We start from the raw sequence: 26,913 nt of genomic DNA on the forward strand, positions 1-26,913 counted from the left end.
ATTTTGGAGACTGGCACAGGAAAAGGCTTGAAAATACTGAAAACAACTCCGTGTACAGTGACAGTAAGACGGTAACCAGCCTTTATGAAGCCATCTTTGGTGCAGCCTTTTTTTTTTTAATACAGTGGTTCCTCTGGTTACGAACTTAATTTGTTCCGGAGGTCTGTTCTTAACCTCAAACCGTTCTTAACCTGAGGTACCACTTTAGCTAATGGGGCCTCCTGCTGCTGCCATACCACCAGCGTGCAATTTCTGTTCTCATTCTGATGTAAAGTTTTTAAGCCAAGGTTCTACTTCCGGGTTAGCAGAGTCTGTAACCCGAAGTGTTTGTAACCCGAGGTGTTTGTAACCCAAGGTACCACTGTACTGTGTATGGATGGTAACTGTCAAAAAAAGCATCAAGAGTATCTTGGGTACATCTGAAGACTTCTTCGTTTTTGCCAGCCTGGTGACTAACAGCTTGCAAGCAATGTGCAAAAGAGTGGCTAGAGCGACTTCCCTTTGTCTTTCCTCTCTGCCAAGATCAGAATCTTAAGCCATTGTATGGCCTTAACTGGCAAGGGCAAAAGTGCTCTTTCATTCAGTGAGAACTTGCAGAATTCACTGGTACCAGTTATGGTGGGGTGACCACCATACTTAAATGGACTGAAAGGGGAATTAGATTCTGGTCCTGGGTGGGGTTGTACTAAGCATGCCGTTTTGAAGGAGTGCTCCTGGACTTGGTGCCATCTGTGGAGCTGCAGATAATGTCAGTGGCCGAAAGTGCAACTGTGGTGTTGTTTTGCTTCAGCGGTGCATGCTTTGGTAACATCCTGACTAGATTACTGAAGTGCACCCTGTACGGGCCTGCCCTTGAAGACTGTTTGGGCACTTTAATTGGAGCGCAATGTGGCAGCTGGAACATTTGTTAGGAGTTAGGCATTACAACAATATTATAGTTTTTCTACTTGAGTTATATGGGCCCTGGACCATTTTAAGGTGCCGTTAGTCCTAAAGCACTGCCTCAACTGTAACATTGGCATCTCAGGCCCTGTTCTCAGTTCCACCGATGAGTTCTGTCAGATTGGCAGCTACAAGGGACAGAGCTGTCTCTGGGATGGCCTGTCACTCATGCAATACGCTCCCCGGGGATCTATGTATGGCTTGGTGTTGTGCTTTCATTATTATTTCAGCCTGTATATGGATAATTTTTCGGAGCAGAGTCTTAGCAAATGTGCATCTGTTGCTATTTGTTTTATTTATTTGAAGCATGTCTGAGCCGCTTGATATTTTAAAATCTCTGATGCAGTATTCAATCATACAACAGTAAAACAGTGAAGCAGCACTGTAAAAAACAGATGCCACGTTAGAAACCAGTAAAGCATTGCTATTATTATAGGACCCTGGCCCAGTCCAGCAACGTAACTAGACTAATTTCATATAACACATTGTTTTTGTTTGAGTTAAGATTGCTTACTATTTTCAACTACATCCACAGAGCACCTTCTGTTAAAATAGCATTATTTTAACTATGATTATAACACTGGAAGCGCCTTGTAAGTGACTGACACACTCTCTTGGGAGAACAAGCTCCATTTCTGCAATGGTGGTGACAGATTTAGGTTATGTTATGTCTGCATACATATAGGTGCAATTTGGTAGAGCCTATTGAATACAGGTCAATGGTCCCTTGCATATTTCCTATTGGGTAAGCTAGTTTAGGACATCTGGACAAAAGTTTCCATACTGTTGTATCTTTTGTGTGATTGAGAGATATACTGGCAGGCAGAAATCAAGGAAAATATAAATGTTCTGCTCAACAATGATGCCTGATGCTCTTTTAGATATTTTGTCAAGGGAACGGAAATGAGCTGCTGCTGCTGTAGCAGACCAAATCTGACATGAATTCATACCTCATGTTGACATATTATTATGATCCGTTGGCTTCCAGACTCAAAATGTGGCACTGGTACTGGTGGTATTATAGTAAACAATGTCTTCATAAAATATGGATCAGAGAGACATCTAGGAAGATGGAGTTTTTTGTTTTAATTTTGTGCAGCATCCCCCACACGTGCCATCTCAATTATCCAAATTCTAGAAACAATTTTCTGAGGCACTATGGGAAAGCTGGTTCTTTTTTTAAAGGATCCCTCCCCCTCATTGCTTGTACACATGAGGAAAGGGACTTTCCGAAGTAGAGCTGCTAATATTAGACTACTTAAGCAAGTTCTCCTATTCTAAAAGCTCCTGTTTCAAGAGTCGGTTATTTGAAATAAATGAAGCTTAAGTTAGAAGTTTTTAAATGGTTGGATGCGGACCAGAGGAAGCCCTACACAATCATGAAGCTTAAAGTATGTTTTCAGCTGGGTAGCATGTGGTTTTATGGTGGATTATTATTATTATTTGGAAAATCTGAATTAAATGGCCGGGGATGGGGGGGGGTTAGGCTGCCACTTGGATGAGGACAACGTCTTGTGGACCACATGAGAATCCACTTTAAGCTGCTGCATGTACGCAGCTTGAAGTAGTTGGCAGCAATTCAGGGGATTGTGGTGCTGATCTGTTTGTGCCATAGCAATGGCATGATTGCCTGAGTCATACACCAAAATAGACCCTGGATTCACACATCAGTATAGCCCTATTGGCATTGAATGTTGAACATGTGATGGAGAGAGCAGGGTGCTTCCTTCTTGCTGTCCTTATCCATTCTGTTCAAATTACTCACCCTTTGCTCACTTTACTAGGGAGGGTGGTGGTCTGTGGGGGAGCCTGCTGTTTCAGTCAAAAGATTCTAGAGCCTTTTCTTGTTCCAAAGTTTAAAGCTTGGAGATAAAGCAGAATCCTTATCTCTAGCAAACAGCTTTCCTTGAGTCACTGCAACTCTGCAAAATCTGAAGGCCAGGAAAGTGGAATGTCTTCTTTTCTCCCACCATTGCCGCCACTAAGTCTTGTGACGTTCCAATTGTGTTTTAACTCCCTATTAAAAGACATTGCTTCTGTTTTCCTCAAGCTTGTTTTTTGCTTCACATTCATCTTTTTCTCTTTTTTTCCTACAATGATAGGTTGAAAAATGACTACATGTTGCAAAGGAGAAATGACACAAGGCCATTGTAGTGGATGGTTTGGACCAGGGAAATATGGGTTCAAATCTCTGCTCAGCTTTGAAACTTCCTGGTTGAGCTTTGGTCAGTCACCACCTCACGTACATAACAAGGTTCTTGTAATTAGACATGTGGACAGAGAGCTATGTAAATTTCCCCGAGCTCCATGAAATACCTCTGATCAATTCAAAGATTTGTGGAATGGCACAGGCACCAACACCAGTAAACATACCCATTTGTGTGTCATGTGAATTGTGCTTCTGCCCACTCACAGGCATGTGAATACTGCCAATGGTGTAGTGCTAATGATTCCGTGCTTCAGCAGTAGCCAAATGTGTTGCCCTTTGGATGTTGTTGAACTCTCAGTACTCTAGTCAGCACAGCCAATGGTCCGAGATGATGGAAGTTGTAGTCTACTGCCATCAGGAGAGAACTGAAGTCCCACCTAAGTATTTTATTGAAGTTGAGAATAGGTAACAGCTTTGCGGACGCTTACCAGTGAACATCAGCTTATTGTGCTGAACACCTCAAGAAGACTTTGAGATAGTCAGTGGGAATCTACAGGTGGTTATGGGGAACCTGCTGTTTTTATATAACAACAGGACTTTTGCCTACTGCTAAAGTCCTTTTCTCTTCCATACTAGTGGAAGAGAAGTGTGATACCACAAGACCATGTTTGCCCCACAAACCTACACCGATGATTACAACAGTTTCTTTTACCCAAGGAATTTTTAGTCCTGTGTGATGGCTTGAGAGCTTGACAGTTCTTGGTTATGCATGCATTTCACATAGCCCAGTGGTTGAGCATCTGCTCAACCCAGGTTGGTTCAAGGTAGGACTGGGAGAGACCCTTATCCAAAACCCTGCAGAGCCATTGCTGGTCAGTAGAGACAATACTGAGCTGAATGGGACCAGTTGGGCTGACACAGTATAAGGCAGCTTCTGAGGTAGGTAACTTGGAGAAAGCCATGATTTTTGTGTAGATGCTCTGCTAGTCACAAACCTTTGCTTCTTTTTGAATGGAACAAGAGTCCTTTGTTCATTCTCACCCGTGTACTTAAATGATTTTGCAAACAGGGGATATAAGACAGTTTGATTAATCACTTGCATGTTTCACCATCCAGTTGTCCTTTTCTCTTTCTCCTTTCTTCTCCTCTCCCCATTTGAAAATGTGTGTGGGTACAGTGAAGGCCTGCTAAACAGGTGAGTCATGAACTTGAGCAAACCGGCTGTGTTGTATAAAGGAGGAAGAAACAAAATTTCCTCTCACTGAATTATCTTTGCAGCTGGCTGATATGGCCAAGGATTCTGGCACGGCCAACCACAAATATTTTTAAAATAGGCACCAGCCTCTGCATCGTGGGATGGGTTTAGAAGCAAAACACATTGTTGCACTTCCATGTGACGTCTGTTTTTTGTCTCAACACCTGTGCTTCAAGCATACTTAATCTTGGTCATAGTAAGGACTAGAACAGTATTTCTCACACTGCTGATATGCTTGATTTCAACACACTAGCAATGTTTCTGGAGCCACAAGTGATCCCCAAACTTGAAATCGTGCATCCGTGGCTCAGTCTCCCCTTTGAAAGTATAACTTGTGTTCCAGCTTAGTGTCTGTATAAGCTATTACCTAATTATTAGGCTGTGTGCTTGATTATTTTTAGAGGCAGAGCTTTCCTGGATTTATGCTTGCTGTTAATTTGTGTTAGCAGTTTAGCTAGAAAGTGGAGCGAGATTGCACAACACTTGCCTTCAGCAATCCTTAATTTAGCCGCAATGTGCATTGGATTTTTATCTTATTTTATTTTTGTGTGTGGCATTTTGGTTTTTGCTATGTATTCAGAATTAATTTTTAAGTTGCAGGGAAGATGCATGCCCTTTGCAGTAGGCCTTTGAATCTTTGTGTGTGTATGTGTGTGTGTTGTTAGGCTTCTTCTTGTTGTTTAGTCATGTCCTACTCTTTGTGACCCCATGGACCAGAGCACGCCAGGCACTCCTGTCTTCCACTGCCTCCCACAGTTTGGTCAAACTCATGTTGGTAGCTTTTTCGCTTGGTTATTTGTAATGTGTCATGTAACACATTCTAGATGCTAAATTTTCTGGGGCGAGAGGGACTCGCCATCTCGAGAGTCAACATTAACATGAAAATACAGTGAGGTTGTTTACTGTCTGATCGGAGCAGGTACGTCATGCTCAGAATAACAAAATTCATTGTCGGCACTTTGAAAATAGTCAAAGTTTAAGAAATGGGCAAGGATGTACTGGTGACGTTTCTATTTGTGTGTAACTGTATTGTGTAGCAAGTACAAACGCACCAGACTACGCATTCACTTGTATTTTAGTTTCCTCTCCCTCGAGTTGGCAAGACTTGTCTGACAGCATCAAAAAACCCGAGCTTTTGGTGTCTTCAGCCCAGTCCTGAGGACTATTCTGCCAGTAGAAGTTCAGCAGGCACCTTCTGCTTTAACCTTGAAACATTCACTGAAAACTTTTCCTTTGTTGTTGGAGATACCTTATCAAAGGACAAATCCATTAGCCCAAGTAGGCAGAACACACCCAACTCTCGGTTAGTACTGAATCCTGCTCTTTTTGCAGTAGTTCTTTACAACTGAACTAAAGTACCGTATTTATCACTCTATAGGACACACTTTTTCCCCTTCAAAAATGAAGGGGAAATGTGTGTGCGTCCTATGGAGCGAAGACGCCGTAGCCCCGCGCGCGCTCTCCCAGCTGGGGAGGTGACGCGCGGCTATTGAGGATCCTGCCGTAGCTACACGTCACCTCTCCAGCTGGGAGAGGGTCGCGGGGGGCTGCTTTAGCCCCGCGCACGTTCTCCCGGCTGGAGAGGTGATGCGCGGCTATGGCAGGAGCCTCTACAGCCCCATGTCACCTCTCCAGCCGGGAGAGCGCGCGCGGGGCTAAAGCAACCCCCCGCAACCCTCTCCTGGCTGGAGAGGTGACGCGCGGCTATGGCAGGAGCCTCTCCGCTGCGCCTTTCCACTGCTCCCTGACCTGCTCTTTGGGGCTGGTGGTGGGCTTCCCCCCGCCAGCCCCAAAGAGCAGGTCAAAAGGAACCTGAAGCCTGGAGAGCGAGAGGGGTCAGTGCACGCCGACCCCTCTCGCTCTCCAGGCTTCCAAGGTAGCCACCTGAACGCACCTTAAACGGCACCTTGTTTTAGAGCAGGAAAACAAGAGGGGGAAAGTTCTCCCCCTCTCTGTGCAGCGCCTCCTGCCGCTTCACTGAAGGGGCGCTGGGCAGAGAGGGGGAGAATTTTTTTTTCTTGTTCTCCCCCCTCTAAAACAAAGTGCGTCCTATTGTCCGGTGCGTCCAATGGTGCGAAAAATACGGTACGTTTGAGGCTGGACTGGTGGCATGATGGGTCAGTGGCTATTGGAATAGGTGGAAGAGTAAGAGAAGCTTAGGAAAAGCAAACAACCCTACTTCTCAAAATGTGTTTTTAATAGCTCGTGGTGGTGTATAGACTGTGGCCAGTGAGTCACACTTCCATAAGTCAGATTATCCTGTGTTTTTGGGTGTTTATTCAGTAACACAAAATAAGAGCTGGTGATCATGTTTCAGAGTTGCTGTGACTTAATACTTCTTCTTGATGATCTGATTGTTTTTATGTGCTATGTTCCTCCTTTGCTATTTCTGTCTTCCTATCTTCCTCTCTTTGCACCTGTGATACCTTCAGCAGATGGCTCATTTTTCTTAAGGTATCTTTTAGTGAAATAAATAAGAGGCCCATACTTATATTTAGGCTTGTTTTTGTTGCATTGTGTACCCGTTTTTGTGGGGTGGACAATCTTACTTGATGGCTAGCTTCATTTTATTATATTTCATTGTTTTGAAATATATGTGCATCCAAGGATGCAGCATACAGTACCTGAAATTAAGCAGGTATGGTGTATGGTCCAGGTGTGACCCTGGATGAGAGACCTCACCTCAGGAGACAATACTGTGTGTGTGTGTGTGTGTGTGTGTGTGTGTGTGTGTGTAACAGCTTTGTGAATGTGTGTCAGTGTACCTTTCCAAACAGCTATTTAAATCAGTCAGTAGAAGATGAGACTCTTAATCTCAGGTTTGTGAGTTTGAGCCCCACGTTGGGCAATAGATTCCTGCATTGCAGGGGCTTGGACTAGACTGCCCTCATGGTCCCTTCCAACTCTACAGTTCTTCTAAATGTTAGGTGGGCAGAGGTGGGTTTGGGCTATACTGATAGATTGCTAGCTGACTTGCTGTGGGTTGACAGGAGTTTCTCACTCCTGTTTGTTTGACAACAAGAAGGTTCTGCTCTCCCTCCCTGCTAAATGAAGGCATTATAATCTCTGATCTGCAATACAGTGGTGCCTCGCAAGTCTTTTCATCTTGCGATGTTTTTCGTCTTGCGAAGCACGGTCCGTCGCAACTGCGCCTCTTCAAGCGGCTTTTTTAAAAAAGCGCAAGACGTTTTCGTCTTGTGAAGCAAGCCCATAGGGAAATTCGTCTAGCGAAGCAACACAAAAACAGAAAACCCTTTCGTCTAGCGAGTTTTTCGTCTTGCAAGGCATTCGTCTTGTGGGGCACCACTGTAGATTTGTACTTCTAGAATCAGGTCATGCTGGTGTTCAGTAGGTAACTGGTTCTGACTTCTAAGCTGCCACTTTGCATCCGACTCCCATTTGATGGATTTCAGTGGTTCTAGTAAAAATAAAAGAACGTCCTATAAGCCTGAGGTGTTCTCAGTGCTTTTGTTGTCATAGTGCTCACCAATGTGAAGTACCATCACCTTTTTCTTCTTCTTTTAACTGCCATTGGCAGCCATTTTGTGCTGCCACCCGCAGCAGATATGAGTTATAACACCTCATTTTTAACCCCCCCCAAAACATCAGTACAGAGAATACTTCGCTAGTTGGGCCACAGGTCTGAGGCAATATAAAAATCCCTTTAGAAGAACAATGTGCTCGTACTCAATTGCCTTCTTCTTTTTCTTTGTGCATGTTTAATATTAAAGCTAAGTGTTCTTACAGTGTGCCAAGCACACATTGTACCTTTGCATTAGCTACGTAATCAGTCATGTGTCCATCTTTAAAAAACATGGTCAGCTCTAAAATCAACAACAACCTGTTGACATCTGTATATGCCGGATAGGATATAAAACTCAAGACATAACATCTTCTCTTTCAGGGCTCATTGTTGGAGTGATCTTGAGATATGGCATACCTCCCACCAGTGGTCGTGATAAACCGTTAAGCTGCTCCCAGGAGGACCGGGCTTACACAACTTTGTTGGTCAATATCAGCGGGAAATTCTTTGAATACACCTTAAAAGGAGAAATAAGTCCTGGAAAAATACACAATGTGGAACAGAATGACATGTTGCGAAAAGTGAGAGCTACCTTTTTGTTAACTGTGGCTGTTTATGAATGCATTAATTTTTGTGCTGGCCTGTTTTCGCAAGTCTCTTTCAGATCTCAGTACGTGTGACAATATGTGATACTTTCATTGTAAGGTTCTGTATTTTGCAATGTTGTTCAGATGTGGTAAGGAGATCCGTTCATCTGGATTCCCTTACCCTTAGCATTTAAGAACTTATGCTTACTGGTTCCTCCAAGACAGTTTCGTAGTTCAAACCATTGACACTGGACTATCCAGAATAATCATTCCCCATTCTTCCTCACCCTGGTCCTGTAAAGTATGTTGCTGGTCTCAGTGCAGCGTGGAGCAGAATATCATATTGCCCAAGGTTACTTACTCAGTTCAATTCCTTAGAACCTAGATTTTCTTTTTTTGTTCAGCCTGCTGATTTTAAAGCAGCCCTTCACATCCTTAGGTCCCTCAAAACTTGCCACATCCCCAACTAGCATGTCTTATTACGACCAGGGATTGTTGAAGTTGTAGTCTGACAACATCCGAAGACCTAAGGTTGGGAAAGACTGCTGTGAAGGGCAACCAAGCTAGTATCTTTGCCTCTTCTGGAACACCTATATGACCACTTTATTATGTGCCAAATATAATCCTGGTTAGAAAACAAACAAACAAATAAATGCCATGAGAGTGATGGTTTTCTGAATGAACCCTAGACCATGGAACACTTAAAAAGAAAAAGAAAAACCTCTCTGCAGGAAACTGAGCATGTTTATAGCTTATTGGAATGAACCTGCGTTCCCTGATCTCTAGGAAATGATTGGTTTAATATAATGGCATAGGAAATCTGTAGACAGATGTTTTGAGGATAGTCACCTGGAAACATTGTCTTACAGCTGTTTTTTCTGTGTTTTCTTCAAAGGTAACATTTGATCCAGAAGTGTTTTTCAACATCCTCCTGCCTCCCATTATTTTCCATGCTGGCTATAGTTTGAAAAAGGTAAATCTGAAACATTTCCTGAACAGTATTGCTCTGCCGGTGTGGACTTTGGTCCCGAGAGTAGAATACTCAGCTGTTAAAATCTGTCGTATTTTGAGGCAGAGTTAACTAACTCCTACTGGCTTGAATCCAGTGGACCATTCAAGCAAGACCATTCCTGCAGCAGCAGACTATCTAGTCTTCCTCCACAAATGCTGAACTGTAGATTTTCATTCTGTGCTGTAGGTTGTTCCTATAGGTCCCCCCAAGAGATTTTTGAAGTTTGTTGGGTTGCATGGAGGAAGGCTGCTTGCAGGGAGCCTTTGTTCTATGCCAGGGATGTCCAACAGGTAGATCGTGATCTGCTGGTAGATCACAGTGTGTCCATGGTAGATCTTGCCCCCCCCCGAAAGCTCAAGAACTTTGGCTCCCTAAAAAAAAGCTCAACTTTCGTAGATCACCGCCAGTTTTGTTATAGTGGGAGTAGATCTCAGTCTCTTGAAAGTTGGATATGCCTGTTCTATGCCGCGTAGTTTGCATAATACTCTCTGTTCAGCCTTTGGCATAAAGGTCTGTCTCTAACTGATAGGCCTGTAGGGTTGTGCACCAAAAAATGCACCAGACAGACCTATCTGAGGATGATATTCCATAGATGAAGGGCCACTATTAAAGACACTTTCTCTTGCTGCCACACACCATAGCTTTGCTAGTAGGGGCACTATGAGAAGGGCCCCTGTTAATATCAGGGCATGGGTTGGTATCCCAAACCATGTCAGTAAATTATACACACAACCCAGATGGATACAACCTGATCTTCTAACAATCCACATACTCCTATGATCTTTGTTTCCCCCTTAAGAGATAACATGAGCAGATGGGACTCATTAACCCGGGAAGATAGCCCATCCAAGAGAAGGAAAACTCTGGTCCTAAACCTCAGCTGCCTTGTGGGATACCTTTGGGAGAACTAGATGCTAAGGAGTAAACCCTACACAAATCCAGAGTGGAGTTCCTAAGATGGATGGATGGCGCCTTGTACGCCTCCTTCCAGCAACTCCCGCAGCTAAGCTGGTGCCAAATGTATCGCTCTGATTTCCTTTGGACCACATCAGAGAAGCCAAGAGGGGGGTCTTGTTGTCTGGGCAGTCCAGGACCTCCATACACACTTCTCAGGCTTGCTCCCCAGGGAGGTCACGTCTGTGCTGCTAATGCAGTGGTTTGATTTCACCCGCAGAGGCACACTCCATTGTCTCTTTGTGCCAACAATCTGTGTTCAGGTAAGCAAGCTTCTCAAGCATTTACGGTACTGTAAGACTAAACAACAACAATAACAACAGATGCACTAAGTTGCTGATTGTTTTGAGAGCTCACTATAGTTAATGGTTGCTGAAGCCTTAATGGCTGCATTTAGTTCATGTTGGAAATTGGCTGTGGGCGACACATTACAAGCCAAGCAGGGTGTGAGAGGAGTTGAAGGAATAGGTTTCTTGTTCTGTTTCACCAAGGCATTCTTATGGATTTGCTCTAGTGAATTTGGGCCAGGTAGACCTTCATTCAAATCCCCTTTTGCTCAGTTGAGTAGTTTCATGGAGAATTAGGAATGTAGCTCACTGAATTACAGTAATTATATCTTATGCTGAATGGGGCTAACTGCCTCCCATGTCCAAGGTATATGTCTATGTTGCTTTTTGCTTCACCGAAGCCCAGCACTGGGTCTCCTTAACGTTCTTTGTGATGGAACCATTGCTAAACAAAGTTATTTCCTCTAGTCAGTTTCATAGCATGGATCTCACTTTCACACACTTGCTCTCAACCAAATCTTTTTCTTAGGAATTCTCAGTCTGTAGCTAGCAGAAACTATGCTCCCTGGAGTACATGCTACATCATCTTCTGCTCAGAAGGCTTAGGCAGTGGTTCTCAACCTGTGGGTCCCCAGATGTTGTTGGACTACAACTCCCATCATCCCTGAGCTCTGGCCTTGCTAGCTAGGGGTGATGGGAGTTGTAGTTCAACAACATCTGGGGACCCACAGGTTGAGAAAGTCTGGCATAGAGGGACCTAGATGATGTCCTCAAAAACTGCTGCCTTTTGTTATGGATTGTTTATTATCCACTGAAACATGCACATGAAAAAAGCAACCTTTTGTTCCTTTTATTTATTTGACTGTGATTCTTTGCATTGCTTACGCTTATTGACTTCTTGGTTAAATAAACCTGTGAGCTGGAGGGAGCCGTGATTAATCTTGCCCTTATTAACCTTTGCCCTCTTAACCAAGTCCCTGAGAGGTAATATGCTAGCCCTCTGGGCTCATTGGGTGGTTAGAGATGGGAATCTGGCAGAGTTTCACTGGGTACCCCAATTAAATCTCTTTCCCATGCACCCACATACTTAAAAACCAAACGTGCTGTTTAGCCTAGGGGATGGTGACAGTTATTCTATTGTGTTTGTCCAGCTTGGTGAAGTGATAGGTCTGATCCGCAGTAAATGGCTCCATGTGGGCTTTAACTATCAACCCACTGAGTGTTGCTTAGGTTATTAGCTGAGGGTGTGTTGCAGCAACCTGTAATCACATAGGGGCTGCCCTTTCCAAGTTGAGCTGCGGGTGCCCTGCTTTCCCTGCAAGAGCTAAAGAACCTGTTCTTGGAAAGCTAGGAGAGAAGAATTAAGCTTCCTCTAGGAGTGGTCTCTTGCTGAGGAAGCTTTTCAAAGCACTGCTTGGGCCAGATGGATCCTGTCTGGAGAGTTGTCTGATGGAGCAACGAAGAAGTTCTCCACCAAACTTCTTCTTGCACTTGCTCAAACTCAAGGCGTTTAAACAACCTCTTTGTAAATCCACACTGTTCAGAATGGCACAGCTTCCCTACTTGCCTTGTCTCTTCCACACCTCTGTCTGGGGTTCTGTTCATGATTCCCTAAGTCACTGGGGTTTTGAGCCTTGATTTGATGGCCAGCCTGAGCCATTTATACCAGGCCGTCCCAAAGTACGTGGAATCAAAATATGACTCGGACAAGACTAATAACAATCTCCCCAATACTTATTTATTAAAAAATTATGCCACTTGCTGTAACAAAAATCTCTAAACTGCTCACAATAAAAACACAACATCCAGTGAATTTTCCTAAAAATGAGAGAAAAAGAAAATGCAGCTGTATCTCATAAATAAAATTAAACAGTACAGGAAAGAAATTTGTTAAGAGGTGTTTAAGGATCATTACTGACTTTGCCTCATGAATTGCTCAAAGGAGAGGATTCCATAGAGTGGGTGCTATTATCAAGAAAGCCCACTTATTCATTGTCACCAAGTAACAAACTGCTTGTTGTGGAACAATGAGCAGGGTCTCCTCAGAAGATCTTACAAGATCAGCTTAGTTTTTTTGAAATGTTCCCTATATTTCAGAAGGATCACACAGGAGAGTTGGAATTTTTCTGTTCTCAGAATAGAATGTGACTTAACTAGAGCACTGAGAGTGTTGCATTCTTTGGAGTTAGAGAAGCATTGCTTCTATATGGCTGCGCCTAACCCATTTTCCCCCTCTACAGAGACACTTCTTCAGAAACTTGGGGTCTATTCTGGTTTATGCTTTCCTGGGAACTGCAGTCTCTTGTTTCATCATTGGGTAAGTTGAGTTTTGAGATACCATTTAGTCTTGTGGGATATAATTTTGGCATCTCTTTATCATCCATTGTTGTGCCTTAGCTTGTCCAGCAAGATCAGTGAGAGTATCTTGGATGCTGTAATCTCTTACCTCTCAAATAATCATGCATACACTGGGTTGCGTGTTTGTCATCAGTAATAAAGTCAGTTCAAAGAGAAGCTCATGCTATTCTCTTGACAGCAATGTATTTTTAAACTTATTTTAATATTTTATTCTAAAATTTGTCATGATGAAGGGCAGGTAACTTTTAAAAACGATAAATTAAAATATTGTACATTTAAAAAATAAATATAATCTAGAACAAGCTGGTTTAAATGCTTCACTGAATTCTTCTTTCTTTTTCCTCCCAGGAATCTTATGTATGGTGTTGTAAAACTAATGAAGCTTGTGGGGCAACTCTCTGATAAGTTTTACTACACGGATTGTCTCCTTTTTGGAGCCATTATATCTGCTACTGATCCAGGTATAGACTTCAGTTTTAAAAAATCATTGGGTTTTTTATGACACCTTTTTTTCCTTTTTACTGTTGTTGTTTATAGGATGAGAAGAAATAGCGTTAGGCAATTGTGTCTGATCTTTCCCGTGTCACAGAAATGTCTTTTCCCCTTCTATAAGGCGTAAGAATTGGAAGATTAAAGTATAAACTCATTACAAAAATCTATAGGAGAAGTGTGGTTGATGGCATTATTATTTTTAAATGCAGTATAAATTTCCTGTCTGGGAGCCTTAAAGATGGGGTAAAATGGCTAAGAAAAATGAAAAATGCACAAGGAGTTTTGCAGTGTGGCTCTCTGCCAAAAACAGTCCTGCAGAGGTAGTGATACAAGCATTTCCTTATCTCTCCCCAACCATAGTTTGTATAGACCTGGGTGGAGGGGGACCTCTTCTGTATCCCTAACAATGTGGGAATCTGCTTGTATGGATTCTTTCCACGCTGTCAGACAAGCATGAGGAGACCTATGCAGGAGGAGCCAGTGGCATTCATGGCCCTTTGTGGAAACTGAGGCAATTTATAAATAATTGCCTCCTCTGACACTTGTTCTGGGGCTTTTTGTGGGCTGCGGGAGAGGATTGGAGGGGGGGTGGAAAGAAGATGGAACATTATATTTCCCCCTCATATTTGTGCCAATATTCTAGGGTGCATTGTGCATCGAATTATGCCTGCTGCAATGCCTGCATTCCATTCTAAGACAAAATTGCAGACTTTGGGGAGGGGGCAATGCTATCTTGTCTTGTCCCCTCCCCCATTACCATCACCCCCTACCATGCCGTTGGGTTTAACACAGAACTTTGTGACAAATTCTGGAGAACTCAAACGTTTGTTCGTGGCTTTTTGGTTGGTTCTAATAAGGCCTTGGGACACGGGTGGTGCTGTGGGTTAAACCACAGAGCCTAGGACTTGCCGATCAGAAGGTCGGCGGTTCGAATCCCCGCAACGGGGTGAGCTCCCGTTGCTCAGCCCCTGCTCCTGCCAACCTAGCAGTCTGAAAGCACATCAAAGTGCAAGTAGATAAATAGGTACCGCTCCGGCAGGAAGGTAAATGGTGTTTCCGTGTGCTGCTCTGGTTCGCCAGAAGCGGCTTAGTCATGCTGGCCACATGACCCAGAAGCTGTACACTGGCTCCATCGGCCAATAAAGAGAGATGAGTGCTGCAACCCCAGAGTCGGCCATGACTGGACCTAATGATCAGGGTCCCTTTACCTTTAATAAGGCCTTAGTGTAGTTTTTGGGGTGTCCCGCCCCCCCCCCTCTGCAATGAACCAACATGGCTATGCACATTTTAAATCTAGGGCAGAGGAAAGGTGCACTATTGCAGAGGCAATACCCCCTTGTGGCAACAGTAAGTGTTTACCATGTACTCGGTGAGATAATGCCAGATGTCTCCACATGAGGTCGTTTGCTGACTAAATGTTCCCCATGTGGGAACTGACAAGGTACTGAGTTGCCTTGTGATAACTTGAGCACATGCAAAGTGAATGTAGGAACTGGGCCTTGGATAGATGTTTAGGAGACCCGGTACTTTTGTGTGTGTGACTGTACTCATGAGTAGAGATGTTAAATTCTTGAGAATAATCTTTTGGAGAATATTCTTGAATATTATTGATTATTGAGGTGTGTACATTTAAAGCAGTGTGTAGACGACACAGAATTTACAGTTTGTGGAGAATATTCTCCAGAGAATTTTATAGCAGATAATATTCTTGAGAATATTCTCCGGAGAATATTTTCACCTCACGTCACTATTCAAGGGTATTGAGTACTATCACCTCCTTTTCTGCTGCCCATAGCAGCCATTTTGTCCTGACATTCGCATCATCTACAGCAAGATAAAAATACTGGGACCTCTTTTTTTAAAAAAAAAAGAAGTAGTACTAATTAGACCTTTCACCAACTGCCAACCTATATTAAATACCTTTGGTTTCATGGTTGTGTTATAGCTTGATAACATTCACTGCATATGAAGTCGGCAGAGAGCTGTTTCTTTCCTGCTCAAAATCACATATACAATAAGACCAATTTTTGTTCTTGTTCTTCTCTTTTCCCAATTGTAGTCACTGTACTGGCAATTTTTAACGAACTTCATGCTGATGTTGACCTCTATGCACTGCTGTTTGGAGAGAGCGTTCTGAACGATGCCGTTGCTATTGTACTATCTTCGTAAGTAAAAAAAAAAAGAGTTTGTGATGTGTTATGTGAAAGACCATTAATACAAAATGAACCAATTCCTGATAGTCTTGTAAATCAGACTTGGAAAGACTGCTGTATTTGCATTTGCCTTGAGATCATTTGCGTGTGGTTGGGATGATAGATGGGAAAGATGCAGCTCCTAAGATAACTAAAGGAGGAAGAATTATGTGGGATAAATATTTTGCTCATTGCTGCTTCTTGTCCCCTCTGTTGCAGTTCTATTGTAGCGTATCAGCCCACGGGAGGAAACATCCATGCTTTTGATGCAGCTGCCTTTTTTAAATCTGTTGGTGTTTTCCTTGGAATATTTAGCGGCTCATTCATGATGGGAGTAGTGACAGGAGTTGTGACAGCTCTGATATCCTTTTTCTGTTGAATGCTCCCAGTTTTTTTGTGTGTTTTTTTTGCAGATGCCCACTCCCTTTTGACTTCATTCTCTGGTGAAAGCAGCATTTCCTCTTATCTGCTACAGGTCTTCTGACTGTAGAATCATAGAGGGCGTCATGCCATTAAAAAACCCAAAAAGCACTTTACTAGAAAACTGGCACTGAAATATAGACAACTTTGTTTTACAGGTAGATCAGTCTGGAGGTACAGTAGTCATCTGCAGGCGAAATCTCCCATCCTAAGAATGCTGGAATAGGGATGAGGGGGGAAAGGCAAGCAGGCAAACTGCGAAGCAAGACAGCCATGAGATTGGATGCCAGGAAGGTTGACAAGCAGAGACTCCCTAGAGCAGTGATGGCCAAACTTGGCCCTCCAGCTGTTTTGGGACTACAACTCCCATCATCCCTAGCTAACAGGGATGATGGAAATTGTAGTCCCAAAACAGCTGGAGGGCCAAGTTTGGCCATCACTGCCCTAGAGGGAGACAAGGAAGCCAAACTGATGTGATCAGAATTTGGCTGCTGCCTAGATCAGGTGTGGGGAATCGTTGGCCTTCCATATGTTACTGAACTACAACTTGCAGGAGCCCCCCAGCAAGCACAGCCAAGGGCCATGGATGATACGAGTTGTAGTATCCTGTAGCAACATTTGGAGAGAGCCAAAGGTTCCTTATGCCCGGCTTAGGCGAATACCCAGCTCTAAGCATTTATAACTTGGCCAGGTCAGGGAGAACCTGTGGTCTGCATTTGGAGCTACAGTACCATCACATGAGTACTAACTCATCACATTCAACCCTTTGGGAAGAGTTCTAATAGCTGCAGAAAATATCTAACGCTGTGAATTTTGCGATTCCTTAACACAATAATCACGTAACAAAGTTCACAAAACTGCATTGCTTCCCCTTACTGGAGACTGCACTCTTTTTTCTGATGTCTTGGAGTACATTCTTGCTGGCTGAAGCTTGTGGCTTTACAGGTAAGATGTTTTGATATATTAACAGGCTCCGGAATGAATAGATTTTGTGCTTATACAGTAATTGGTATTATTATTATTGGCAACATATTAGGTACTCATGTTGTCACCTTTCAAATTACACTTGTGCTGATGTTACAAAGTTGCATAGTATGCATAATATAAAAGCATAATATGAATTTGATTTCTGGCGTAATCTATTTGGCAAAATGTAACATGGAAACGAGTGATGAACATATGATAGTTAGTACTTTATCTTTTGGCCCTGGAAACTCGATTGCCTTCACATTGTAGATGTCCTGACATATATCTCCTTGTAGAAGTCGTGTGTTTTTCCTGGACATGGAACTCCTTTTAATGACCGGAGCTGTTAACATGTCCTCTTTGTAGATCTTCTTTTTTCACAAATGGCTTTTCTAATGTATTTTGCAATGTGAAGACTTCATTGCTGCAATGTCAACAGATGACTGGGTGGTTGGAGTGCTCTTTATTTATTTTTATTTAATATAGGATTTTAATAGGTCCACACCGGGTTTGGATCCAGTGGATTTTTGACTTTGTGGTATGGCATGGGGATCTGTTCTTCAGTCTGCTTTTGATACCCCCCATCAGTTTAAAAAAGAGTTGCAATGTAGCATGGAGTCAGGGGCCTGCTTTTCACAAAACACTGGGTGGCAAAGAGCAATACCACGGCTTTTTGGATTCCCAGCTGTAGATTTTATTCTCATTGCCTTTATAGCAGAGAGATTCACAACACATAAACCTTAAGAGGAGCCAAGGGAGTGGATGCCTTGTGTTCATTGTTGTTGAAAGGAGCAGAAAGCCTAGCAGAAAACAGACTTGTGTTTTCATAGAATTGTAGATTTAGAAGGGACCCTGAGGGTCATCTAGTCCAACCCTTGCAGTGCAGGAATATGCAGCAGTCCCATACAGGGATTGAACCTGCAACCTTGGCATTATCAGTGCCATGCTCTAACCAACCGAGCCTTCCAGGTTTTACTTGCATTTCTCCAATATAAATAGCTGATTTGCCGGCCATCCAGTTCTTGGCCAGTGCTGATAAAATTCACGCAAAGCCCTTGCATGCCAAGCCCATTTGGGGTTGATCTCTCCATATAAACATACCCAAGAGAGACTCTTTTAATCTTGCAAACCCTTAAGAAATATGAGGCACAACCCTGGGATTTGTTCCTGGCAACAGGACTGAATCATGGAGTATATATCTGCCTGCCTGCCTTTGGAAGAGTGCAGAATGATTTCCCTCACCTAAAAATTAACAGAACCTGGTCCCTGCACCCATGGGATTATGGGACTACCTTTCCAGTACAGATGGCAAAGCGTTGATGCAGAATTAAGCCCCGTTACTTGTCATTGGAACACAGGGCAGGCTCACTGGAAAAGATAACCCACAGAGATAGCAAGTATATATCAGAATGTAATGCTTCAGGATTTAAAGAAGATTGATATGAATACTAAGTCAGAAAAGAGATGATGTCTGCATTTAACCTAATGCTGCTTCTTGTTCTGTTTCTCTTGGCAGGCGTGGTATCTGTCCTGTTCTGTGGAATCACACAAGCTCACTATACGTACAATAATCTGTCTGTTGAATCAAGAAGCCGAACCAAGCAGGTGAAAGAATGTCTTCTTAGTTTTGCTTTCTCTCTCTCTCTCTCTATATATATATAATAAGGCATGCTCCTCTTCATTCATTTTGAATGAAGGCTGCTGATACCTGGTAGAAATGGTTAATCTCACGGTTGATGAATGCTTGATTAGGTGAAATACACAATTGGGAGGGTCTTATGTACTCCTGCACTTGCAAGTCTGATTAGTACAATCTAGAGAAAGTATTTTGGACAGTAATATGAAAAGTGTGTGTCAAGAAATTACGGTAGTTGCTTTCATTGCTTTTTCACCACGCTAATAAGAGTGCATTAAAAGCTTGGTGGCGGCGGCTTCTTCTTCTTCTTCTTCTTTAAAATCTTTTAGTACCTTAGATTTGCTCCCAAACCAGAAAACTACACAAGCAAATTTACAGTTGGCTGTCTCTGTGCTTTCGCACACTTCTTGGGCAGAGAAATTGTTTTTTTAAAAACAAGGTGTGCCCACAGCTATCTGCATGCATGCCGCTTTCGTATTTAATTGGGAACTGTTGTTTACTGCCAAGTTGCAATTCCTAGCACCCTCAGCAAACTACCATTTCCATGATTTTATGGCAGAGGGGGTGAAAAGTGCTTTACAATGTATGTAGTGCATGCTGCTTTAGATGGTTTGTTCAGAATAGGCTGCTCTGAAAAGCTAGTGTTCCTCTTGATAAGACATATATATTGCGTTGAATTCAGTTGGCAGACTTCATGTTTTTTCTCCCTTCCCTAACTTCCTTTCCAGCTCTTTGAAGTGCTGCACTTCCTGGCTGAGAACTTCATATTTTCTTATATGGGCTTAGCACTCTTCACTTTCCAGAAGCATATATTCAGCCCCATTTTCATCATTGGAGCTTTCGTATCCTTTATTGGGTTCTTCTGCATTATAACATGTTTCTCGGCAGTGTTGCACTTCTGAGAAGCCAGTCTTGAAAGGGGAGGGGGCGGATCTTTGGAGCAGCTAAGATAAAGGAACTAAAACAGGATGAGAAAGGGGGAAGCCCTGTTTCCCCCAACAGGTACCTGTGCACCTATAGGGAGAAAACGGGCCTTTAGCACCTTGTGTGTCTAGTAGTACTTTCCTGCAAATGCCATGGTAAGAATACCGCCCTCTTAACTAGGCTGACTTCTGGGGCTTAGAGCCAGGGATCCTGAGGTGCAAATAACAAGTAAGAATTAGATATTTGCAGAGGAAAATGGGAAGGTGAGGGAAAAGGTAAGACCCTCCCATTAGCCAGTTCTCGCTGCACTTGAGGAACAAACAGATACACAGAAACCATGTCTTCCTTGTAACCCGAAGCTCTGCTCTCTGAGGTAACTGCAACCTAATTCCTCTTGACAGTACTTTCCACCCAACCTTCCACTGATTTGGTGGCACACCTGAGACTTCTCTGTTGGCCCCTGTGTTATAACGTTACAAGAATATTATGTGGAAACCTTATGTTAGGCTTTTTTTAAAAAAAACCGTCTCAGTACGATGATAGCTTAAAATCCTTTAAGTTGTGCAATGAATGTTAATAACAGTGGAATATCCTAACATACTGAATTTCCCCTGAGCAAACGGCCAAGGCTCTTGTTTGTTTTTGCTGGCATTCTTAAGAAACGGAAAGCAGCTTTATCCATGTGGTGTGTGTGAAACGGGCAAGCGGTCTCAAGTTCAGTCCCTGGCCTCTCCAGGTACGAACTGGGAGAGAACCATGTCTAAAACCCTGGTGAGCTATAACTAGCCACTGTAGGTCATGCTGGGACTATATGGAGCAATGGTCCTGACTCACTTTAAGGCAGCTTCCAAAGGTAAGGAGTGAAGAGGATCCTGGTAAGGTTCACACATATGTGCACAGTTCACGAGTAAGAATCATAGAATTGCAGAGTTGGAAGAAGGGACCCAGCAAAGCAGCTGTCTCATATGGGGATCGAACCTGCAACCTTGGCGTTATCAGCACCACGCTCTTAATTGAGCTATCCGGGCTGTGCAAGAATTTTCCTTGTTTTTGAAGAGACCACACCAGTTCTTCCTCTTCCATTTTATCTCCTCTAAGCACTGTTTTTTTGGCCTTATGGAGCAGCTCAAAAGCTGCCTGTGTGAAGGTTTAAGAGGAGGAAAGTGCCCACATGAGAAATTTTGCCCTGTAGGAGTGAGCGTTTCTACCCCTCATATGAATGCTTATGTGACACAGACTCTGTTCAGTGTGAATGCAATGCTAATACAGTGGTACCTCGGGTTACAAAAAACACCTCAGGTTACAAACTCCGCTAACCCAGAAGTAGTACCTCGGGTTAAGAACTTTACCTCAGGATGAGAACAGAAATTGCGTGGCGGTGCAGCAGGCCCCATTAGCTAAAGTAGTACCTCAGGTTAAGAACGACGTGTCACAGACTTTCACTTGAGTGTGTTTGACTCAGCAGTGAGGGAAAGCCATGTGGGAGTTAAGTGCACTCTTAACTCTCTCTTTCTTTAGGGTACCTCAAACAGAATAGCAGCAAACAGGCTTCTCTGTACTGGAGGGTTGTTAAGCAAGGGCTGCCTCCCCCCCCTTCTTAAAAAATACACGCAAAGACAGCTGTAAGGGAGCAATAGTTACAGTATAGAGATACTGGCTTTACCTGTTCAGAGCCACATAACAGCAGGTTTCGAAAGAACAGGAAAAAGGGTATTTCCTGGGTTGGAACAAAACACTTAAGTTTAAAGAAACTACCTGATCTTAGTGTGGCGTAGATAACAATATTGGATCCTTAACCAAAAGGTGCTGTTAGATAGCTGTTTTCCTGGGACGAGCTGCACACATCTACCCTCTTTCATTCTTCTTGAATCTGGGCAGAAGGCACAAGATCAGCTGGAATTTCCAGCACATGCTGATGTTTTCAGGTAAGACGATAAGATGAAGCTTGTAATCTTATCTCATCTACAACACAAAGTTCCCATCTGTAGATACAGGTATCACAGATATATAGCCAGGGTTTTTGTGGGAGGGGGGCAGGATTTTTTTTTGGGGGGGGAGAACCTCAGTTTGCTGTGTATTTTTATTGATTTTTATTGATCTGGGCTTGTCTCCTACCCTCAAGGGCCTCCTCTTCTCTCTCTCTCTCTCTCTCTCTCTCTCTCTCTCTCTCTCACACACACACACACACACACACACACACACCAAACTTCACAAAGGGTGACTATTTTTTCAAGAAATAGCTTCATTGTTTCCTGTAAAGTCCATCAGATTTATTTATACCCCCCACTTCTTGAGAAGTGTTGTAGGGGCAGAAAGGTTTGAAGAGGGGGGGGGGGGAGCCAGAGCAGGCCTTGAATACAGTTGTAATGCTGCTTGCCACCTTGGATCGATATCTAAAATAATAAAAAGAAATAAATGCCTTATAGTGGCTCAGGATGGGGAGGACGGGTTTTGCGTTTCCCTACCCTGTGGCTCTTGTGATGTTGTATCAACTGCTCTTTGTCGAGGTTTCCAAACTCTGCAAAAACCCGGTAGCAGGCTAAGTTGCACATGTCTTGTTGCTCCGCTGATTAACAACCTCTCTCAAGAGACCTGAGCAGAAACCTGCTTCCTTTGCGTAACATAATTAGTTACTCAGAGAGCATATTTTAGGGCATCTTAATGGGGAACTGACAGCTTATTTTTGGAATGGAATGCCAACAGCCCTTAACACTTAGCTGAAGCGACATATCCTCTTGGGGAAGGGCCCATAGTTCAGCGGTAGAATATCTGTGTTGCTTGCAGAATGTCCCAGCATCTGCAGCTAAGACTCTCTGCTTGACAAAGTCCTGGAGAGAGAGATGGCTGGTCCATGTGATTCATACTGGACTAGATGTGCTTCTTATGTTCACTGCTCCCCCCAAGTCTATATGACTTGGGACGAAAACACCTTAGCATTCCAACTCTAGGTTTGAGGGGGAAGTATCATACAAAACAGCTCTTGTATTGTCAGGTTTTACATTCCTCTCACTTGTTTATCTACAGGACTTCGAGGAGCCATGGCATTTGCTCTAGCCATACGAGACACCGCAACTTATTCTCATCAGATGATGTTCTCCACCACACTCCTCATTGTCTTCTTCACTGTTTGGATCATTGGCGGAGGCACAACGCCCATGCTCTCATGGCTAAATATAAGGTGCCCATGTTGAATCTAAACTCTACCTTTTTCAGCGTCACGTTTACATTTTTTAAATAACAAGGAAATGACGCGAACTGCGTGATAAGTACAAAACCAGTGCCGTATGCATTCGATGTTTGACCTTGCATCATAGGAGAATAACTGCTTATAACAGAATTGCATAACAGCAAAATCTTGCTGTTCATTCAGGGGTCGAACATTTTGCTTGCTTCTTAACACCTAGTCATGTTTGAGGTCTGTGTGGGGTTTTTGCAGGGTTAGGTTACCAAGATCGTGGTAGCTCACAATAAGTGGCCACAGTTAAATAGCAGAACCCTATCCTCTGTTATAACTTGTGGGATGCTGGTGCCTATCAAGTAACATGAGAAGCTCATATAGCCTACAAGGGGTGTGGGGCATTTAAGAACCTTCCTCTGCAATCAGTTTGCCTGGCACAGTTCAGATACGTTTCTGTAAGGCGATACATACAAGCAGAACATTTGTACAAGGGGCGGAGACTGTTTTACTCTTCTATTGCAAGTTAATTATTTATAGGCTTTGTACTTTCCCGACAAACAGCTTCTGGCGTGGGAGCAATATGTAGTCAGATGCTGGAGAATTGGCAAAATTGCTTGTAGCTTGTAGTGTACTTCTTGTGATCCTGTTTGATCTTAATTTGTCATCTAGTAATTTCCCATTTTCATAAGTTTCCAATGAGGTTAATAGGGGTTGTGGAAGCCCATTGACAAGAAGAGGACTCTGGTTCTGTACTGTGCTAAATGGCTTTTCATAACGAGAAGAGTTTGGATTTGATATCCCGCTTTATCACTACCCAAAGGAGTCTCAAAGCGGCTAACATTCTCCTTTCCCTTCCTCCCCCACAACAAAAACTCTGAGGTGTGTGAGGCTGAGAGACTTCAAAGAAGTGTGACTAATCCAAGTCACCCAGCAGCTGCATGTGGAGGAGCGGAGACGCGAACCCGGTTCACCAGATTGAGTCTACTGCTCTTAACCACTACACCACACTGGCTCTCCTACAAGCCTACTGCTATCTAAATAGACCTGTTCGGTTTTCTGTATTCTTGCCAGTGTATCATAAGCAAAGATGTTGCAAAAGTGTCATTTCCTCTGTTGCACATCTGTCCTTCCCTCACCCCTTTGCCTAACCCAGCAATGTTTTTGAATGTTTCCTGGCTCTCTCTTACAAGTTCACCGTTAGTTATGCACCAGGTTATGCACCCCATCTGGAGGGGAAGCAAAAAAACCCCAAAACACTTAGTGAGGAAAACGGCTTAGCTTTGCAGTTACAGATATGGATGTGTCTGTCCATGCTGTAGGAAACTGGAATGTGAGCTCTTCCTTGAGAGTGCTAGGTAGGCTTTCTTGACATTGACTGGTTTACCAGGTCTGACACTTATTTGTTGCTGTATTTGCTCCTAGCATGATGAATAGGAAATATTTAAGTGATTGCTGTGCTGAATTGAAGGAGTGAGAGGCTGGGCCACTGATTTCAAACTTAATATTGGTACTCTTCCTGGAAACAAGTGTCACAGTCCTTTCATTTGTGCCACAGGCATGGGAATGTACTTCAATATTGGGCGAGCATTCTAGAACTCTCGATACAGTTCAGTGTAACATACCTTCCTTTTCATTAGGTCTGCTAGCCTCAGTGTGCTAAATTTGACCTTAGAGCTGCAGAAAAAATAATTGCAAGCCCCCATCTGCATTATCATATCACTTTTAAACAGCCATGCTTTCCTGCAAAGTGCAGATGAGGCTTCATGAGATGAAACCTTCAGTCCAGGAGATGGCAGTCATGTGCAACATTAGAATACCATGCGAAAGAAAGTTGGTTGTTCATCGAGATCCTGCTGCAGAAAATGTCTCTCTGTACATTGCAAGAGAGTGGGATAGTGGCTGATAGCTGAGGATTAGACGCTCAGGACTCTGCACAGTAGGAATTGGAAGGTTGGTCTTGACTTCGCATGCCTGGCAGTTTGCTGCAGAGGTACACAACCTGTAGCCCTTTAGATGCTGTTGGACTAAACTCTCATCATCCCTGACCATTGGGTGTGCTGGCTGAGACTGATGGGAGTTGGACAGCAACATCATCTGGAGAGACGCAGGTTCCCCAACGCTGTAATGTTTGCTGGAAGAATTATGTCTGGCTGAAGGTGCAGTGTCTGTTTCAAACTATCGCTAGCAAGCACAAATGTGGAAACTACTGATAGCACTTCCATGAGACATAGTGCCAATGCACTGCTACCGTCCTACCCTCACTTAGCAGTTGGAACTCTGTGGGACTTAGAATTGTAGAGTTGGAAAGGACCAGGAAAGTCATCTGCAATGCAGGAAGCTTTTGCCCAACATGGGGCTCAAACCCACAACCCTGAGATTAAGAATCTCATGCTCTACCAACTGAACTATCCCAGCTTCTAAATAAATGCATGAGATCAAGTAGCTATTGTGACATGGCTATCTGTAACGAGGTTATAACTGTCTGTTGTGACCCACTAGTCTGTATGCAATGAGTGCAGTTACATTTTAAGTAATGCATGAATAGGAGAGTTTAAAATCCGGTTGTCTTCAAAACCTCTTGCAGTTCACCCATCTTCAGAGAGAAGGGGCTTGAGCCAGGAAACCAAAAAACCACTGGCAGCGTTTTCTTCTGAAGAAAACAGCTGACTAAGCTTGTTTTCCTGGTAGTTCTCAGAAGAAATTCAACTAAACTGCAGCTAAATTCTGGTGTTCATTATGACCTAACGAAAATGAACTTTCATTTTTAAAATGATTGCTTTTGGAAACAAGCAGTTGCCTTAAGCATCTGTTATATGTTTGGTCTTTTTAGAGGGGTGGGGAACATATTGGGGTATGGAAAGGAAATGGGTACATTTGAAGTGTCTGTAATTTCCTCCATTTACAATGTTTACACTGTGAATTCCATTGCTTATGTAGTCAAAACAGCAACACACACACACACACACACACACACACACACACACACAGGGTGTATCAGTAATGTTGAGGAAATTCCAAGGTTTGCAGAAGTACAGTTTTTTAAAAGAGGAAAGAAAAAAAATCCCATAGAGGCTGGGGAACTCCAAAAACAGTCCAATGGGTAGTGCATGAGACCCTTAATCTCAGGATCGAGGGTTTGAGTCTCACATTGGGCAAAAGACTCATGCATTGCAGGGGTTGGACTACAGTTCTATGATTCTCTACGAATATGCTCATTGGCCATGGGCACTGTTTCTCTGAAGGCGGAAAATGAGAAGGCGGAAAATGAGGCGGAATGGCTGGCGCAGCAGTAAGTTAAACTGCAAACCACCGCCCCCTCCAAGCCGCCCGGTTGGGCACTTACCTGTGGGTGTGGTGCGCCAGCCAGGCGAGTGGGGCAGGGGGCGTAACACCCCCTGCGTGACGCAGAAGTCGCATCCCGCCCACAACACCTCCCCTCTGGGAGGAGGAGAGGCTTTCTTTACCAATATGCTCATTGGCCATGGGCACTGTTTCTCTGAAGACTGCTGGAGACTGGAGTTCTGAGCCCTTGGAGGGGGAAGCTGGCAAGTTGTTCTAAACCAAGTTTTGCCTGTTTATTCGGGTTCGTTTTGCTGTTTAGAGGCAATTGCACATGCCAAGCTTCTGCTTGTGCAACTAACTGAACCCAAGTCCCATGAACACAAGGGTTTCAGTCTCTCTTCTGCATTTGTGCGTGAGCCAAATACTTCCCTTCACATATAAGAGGTCAGGGGATCTGCAACACGATATACAGTTAGGACACTTTGGGGTCAAGGAATGGGACAGAAGGGCAGTTGCACCCTTTCTCTGTCTTTGCTGATGACACTGCTATACTCTCGAGTCCTTATTAGTTATCAGTTACTAAGAAACTCCTATTGTGTTTAAGTATACACCAGCATTTGAACCTATATGACCTGGCTGCCACGGTCTGTCTGTGCTATAACAGTTCACATCTAAATCTAGTCCATCCATCTAGCAGGGGGATCTTAGCATGTAAGAAGATACATTATCAGACTCTAGTTCTCCTTATCAGAACAT

The 26,913-nt window shown here is 43.4% G+C and overlaps 1 protein-coding gene across 2 annotated transcripts in view; it reads left to right on the forward strand.

Moving 5' to 3' along the window:
* Nucleotides 1-26,913, forward strand: part of SLC9A7 (solute carrier family 9 member A7) — a 52,184-nt gene that overhangs the window by 12,213 nt on the left and 13,058 nt on the right. For both annotated transcript variants that reach the window (XM_082220183.1, XM_082220184.1), the window contains exons 2-12: nt 8,251-8,450; nt 9,352-9,429; nt 12,950-13,026; nt 13,416-13,528; nt 15,619-15,724; nt 15,971-16,112; nt 17,011-17,116; nt 18,654-18,742; nt 19,502-19,615; nt 21,511-21,622; nt 22,722-22,875. In XM_082220183.1, coding sequence (XP_082076309.1) covers nt 8,251-8,450; nt 9,352-9,429; nt 12,950-13,026; nt 13,416-13,528; nt 15,619-15,724; nt 15,971-16,112; nt 17,011-17,116; nt 18,654-18,742; nt 19,502-19,615; nt 21,511-21,622; nt 22,722-22,875 — 1,291 coding nt within the window. The remainder of the gene's footprint in view (nt 1-8,250; nt 8,451-9,351; nt 9,430-12,949; nt 13,027-13,415; nt 13,529-15,618; nt 15,725-15,970; nt 16,113-17,010; nt 17,117-18,653; nt 18,743-19,501; nt 19,616-21,510; nt 21,623-22,721; nt 22,876-26,913) is intronic.

Source organism: Podarcis vaucheri (genome assembly GCF_965113315.1).
Source record: "Podarcis vaucheri genome assembly, chromosome: 4".
Taxonomy (NCBI): Eukaryota; Metazoa; Chordata; class Lepidosauria; order Squamata; family Lacertidae; genus Podarcis; species Podarcis vaucheri.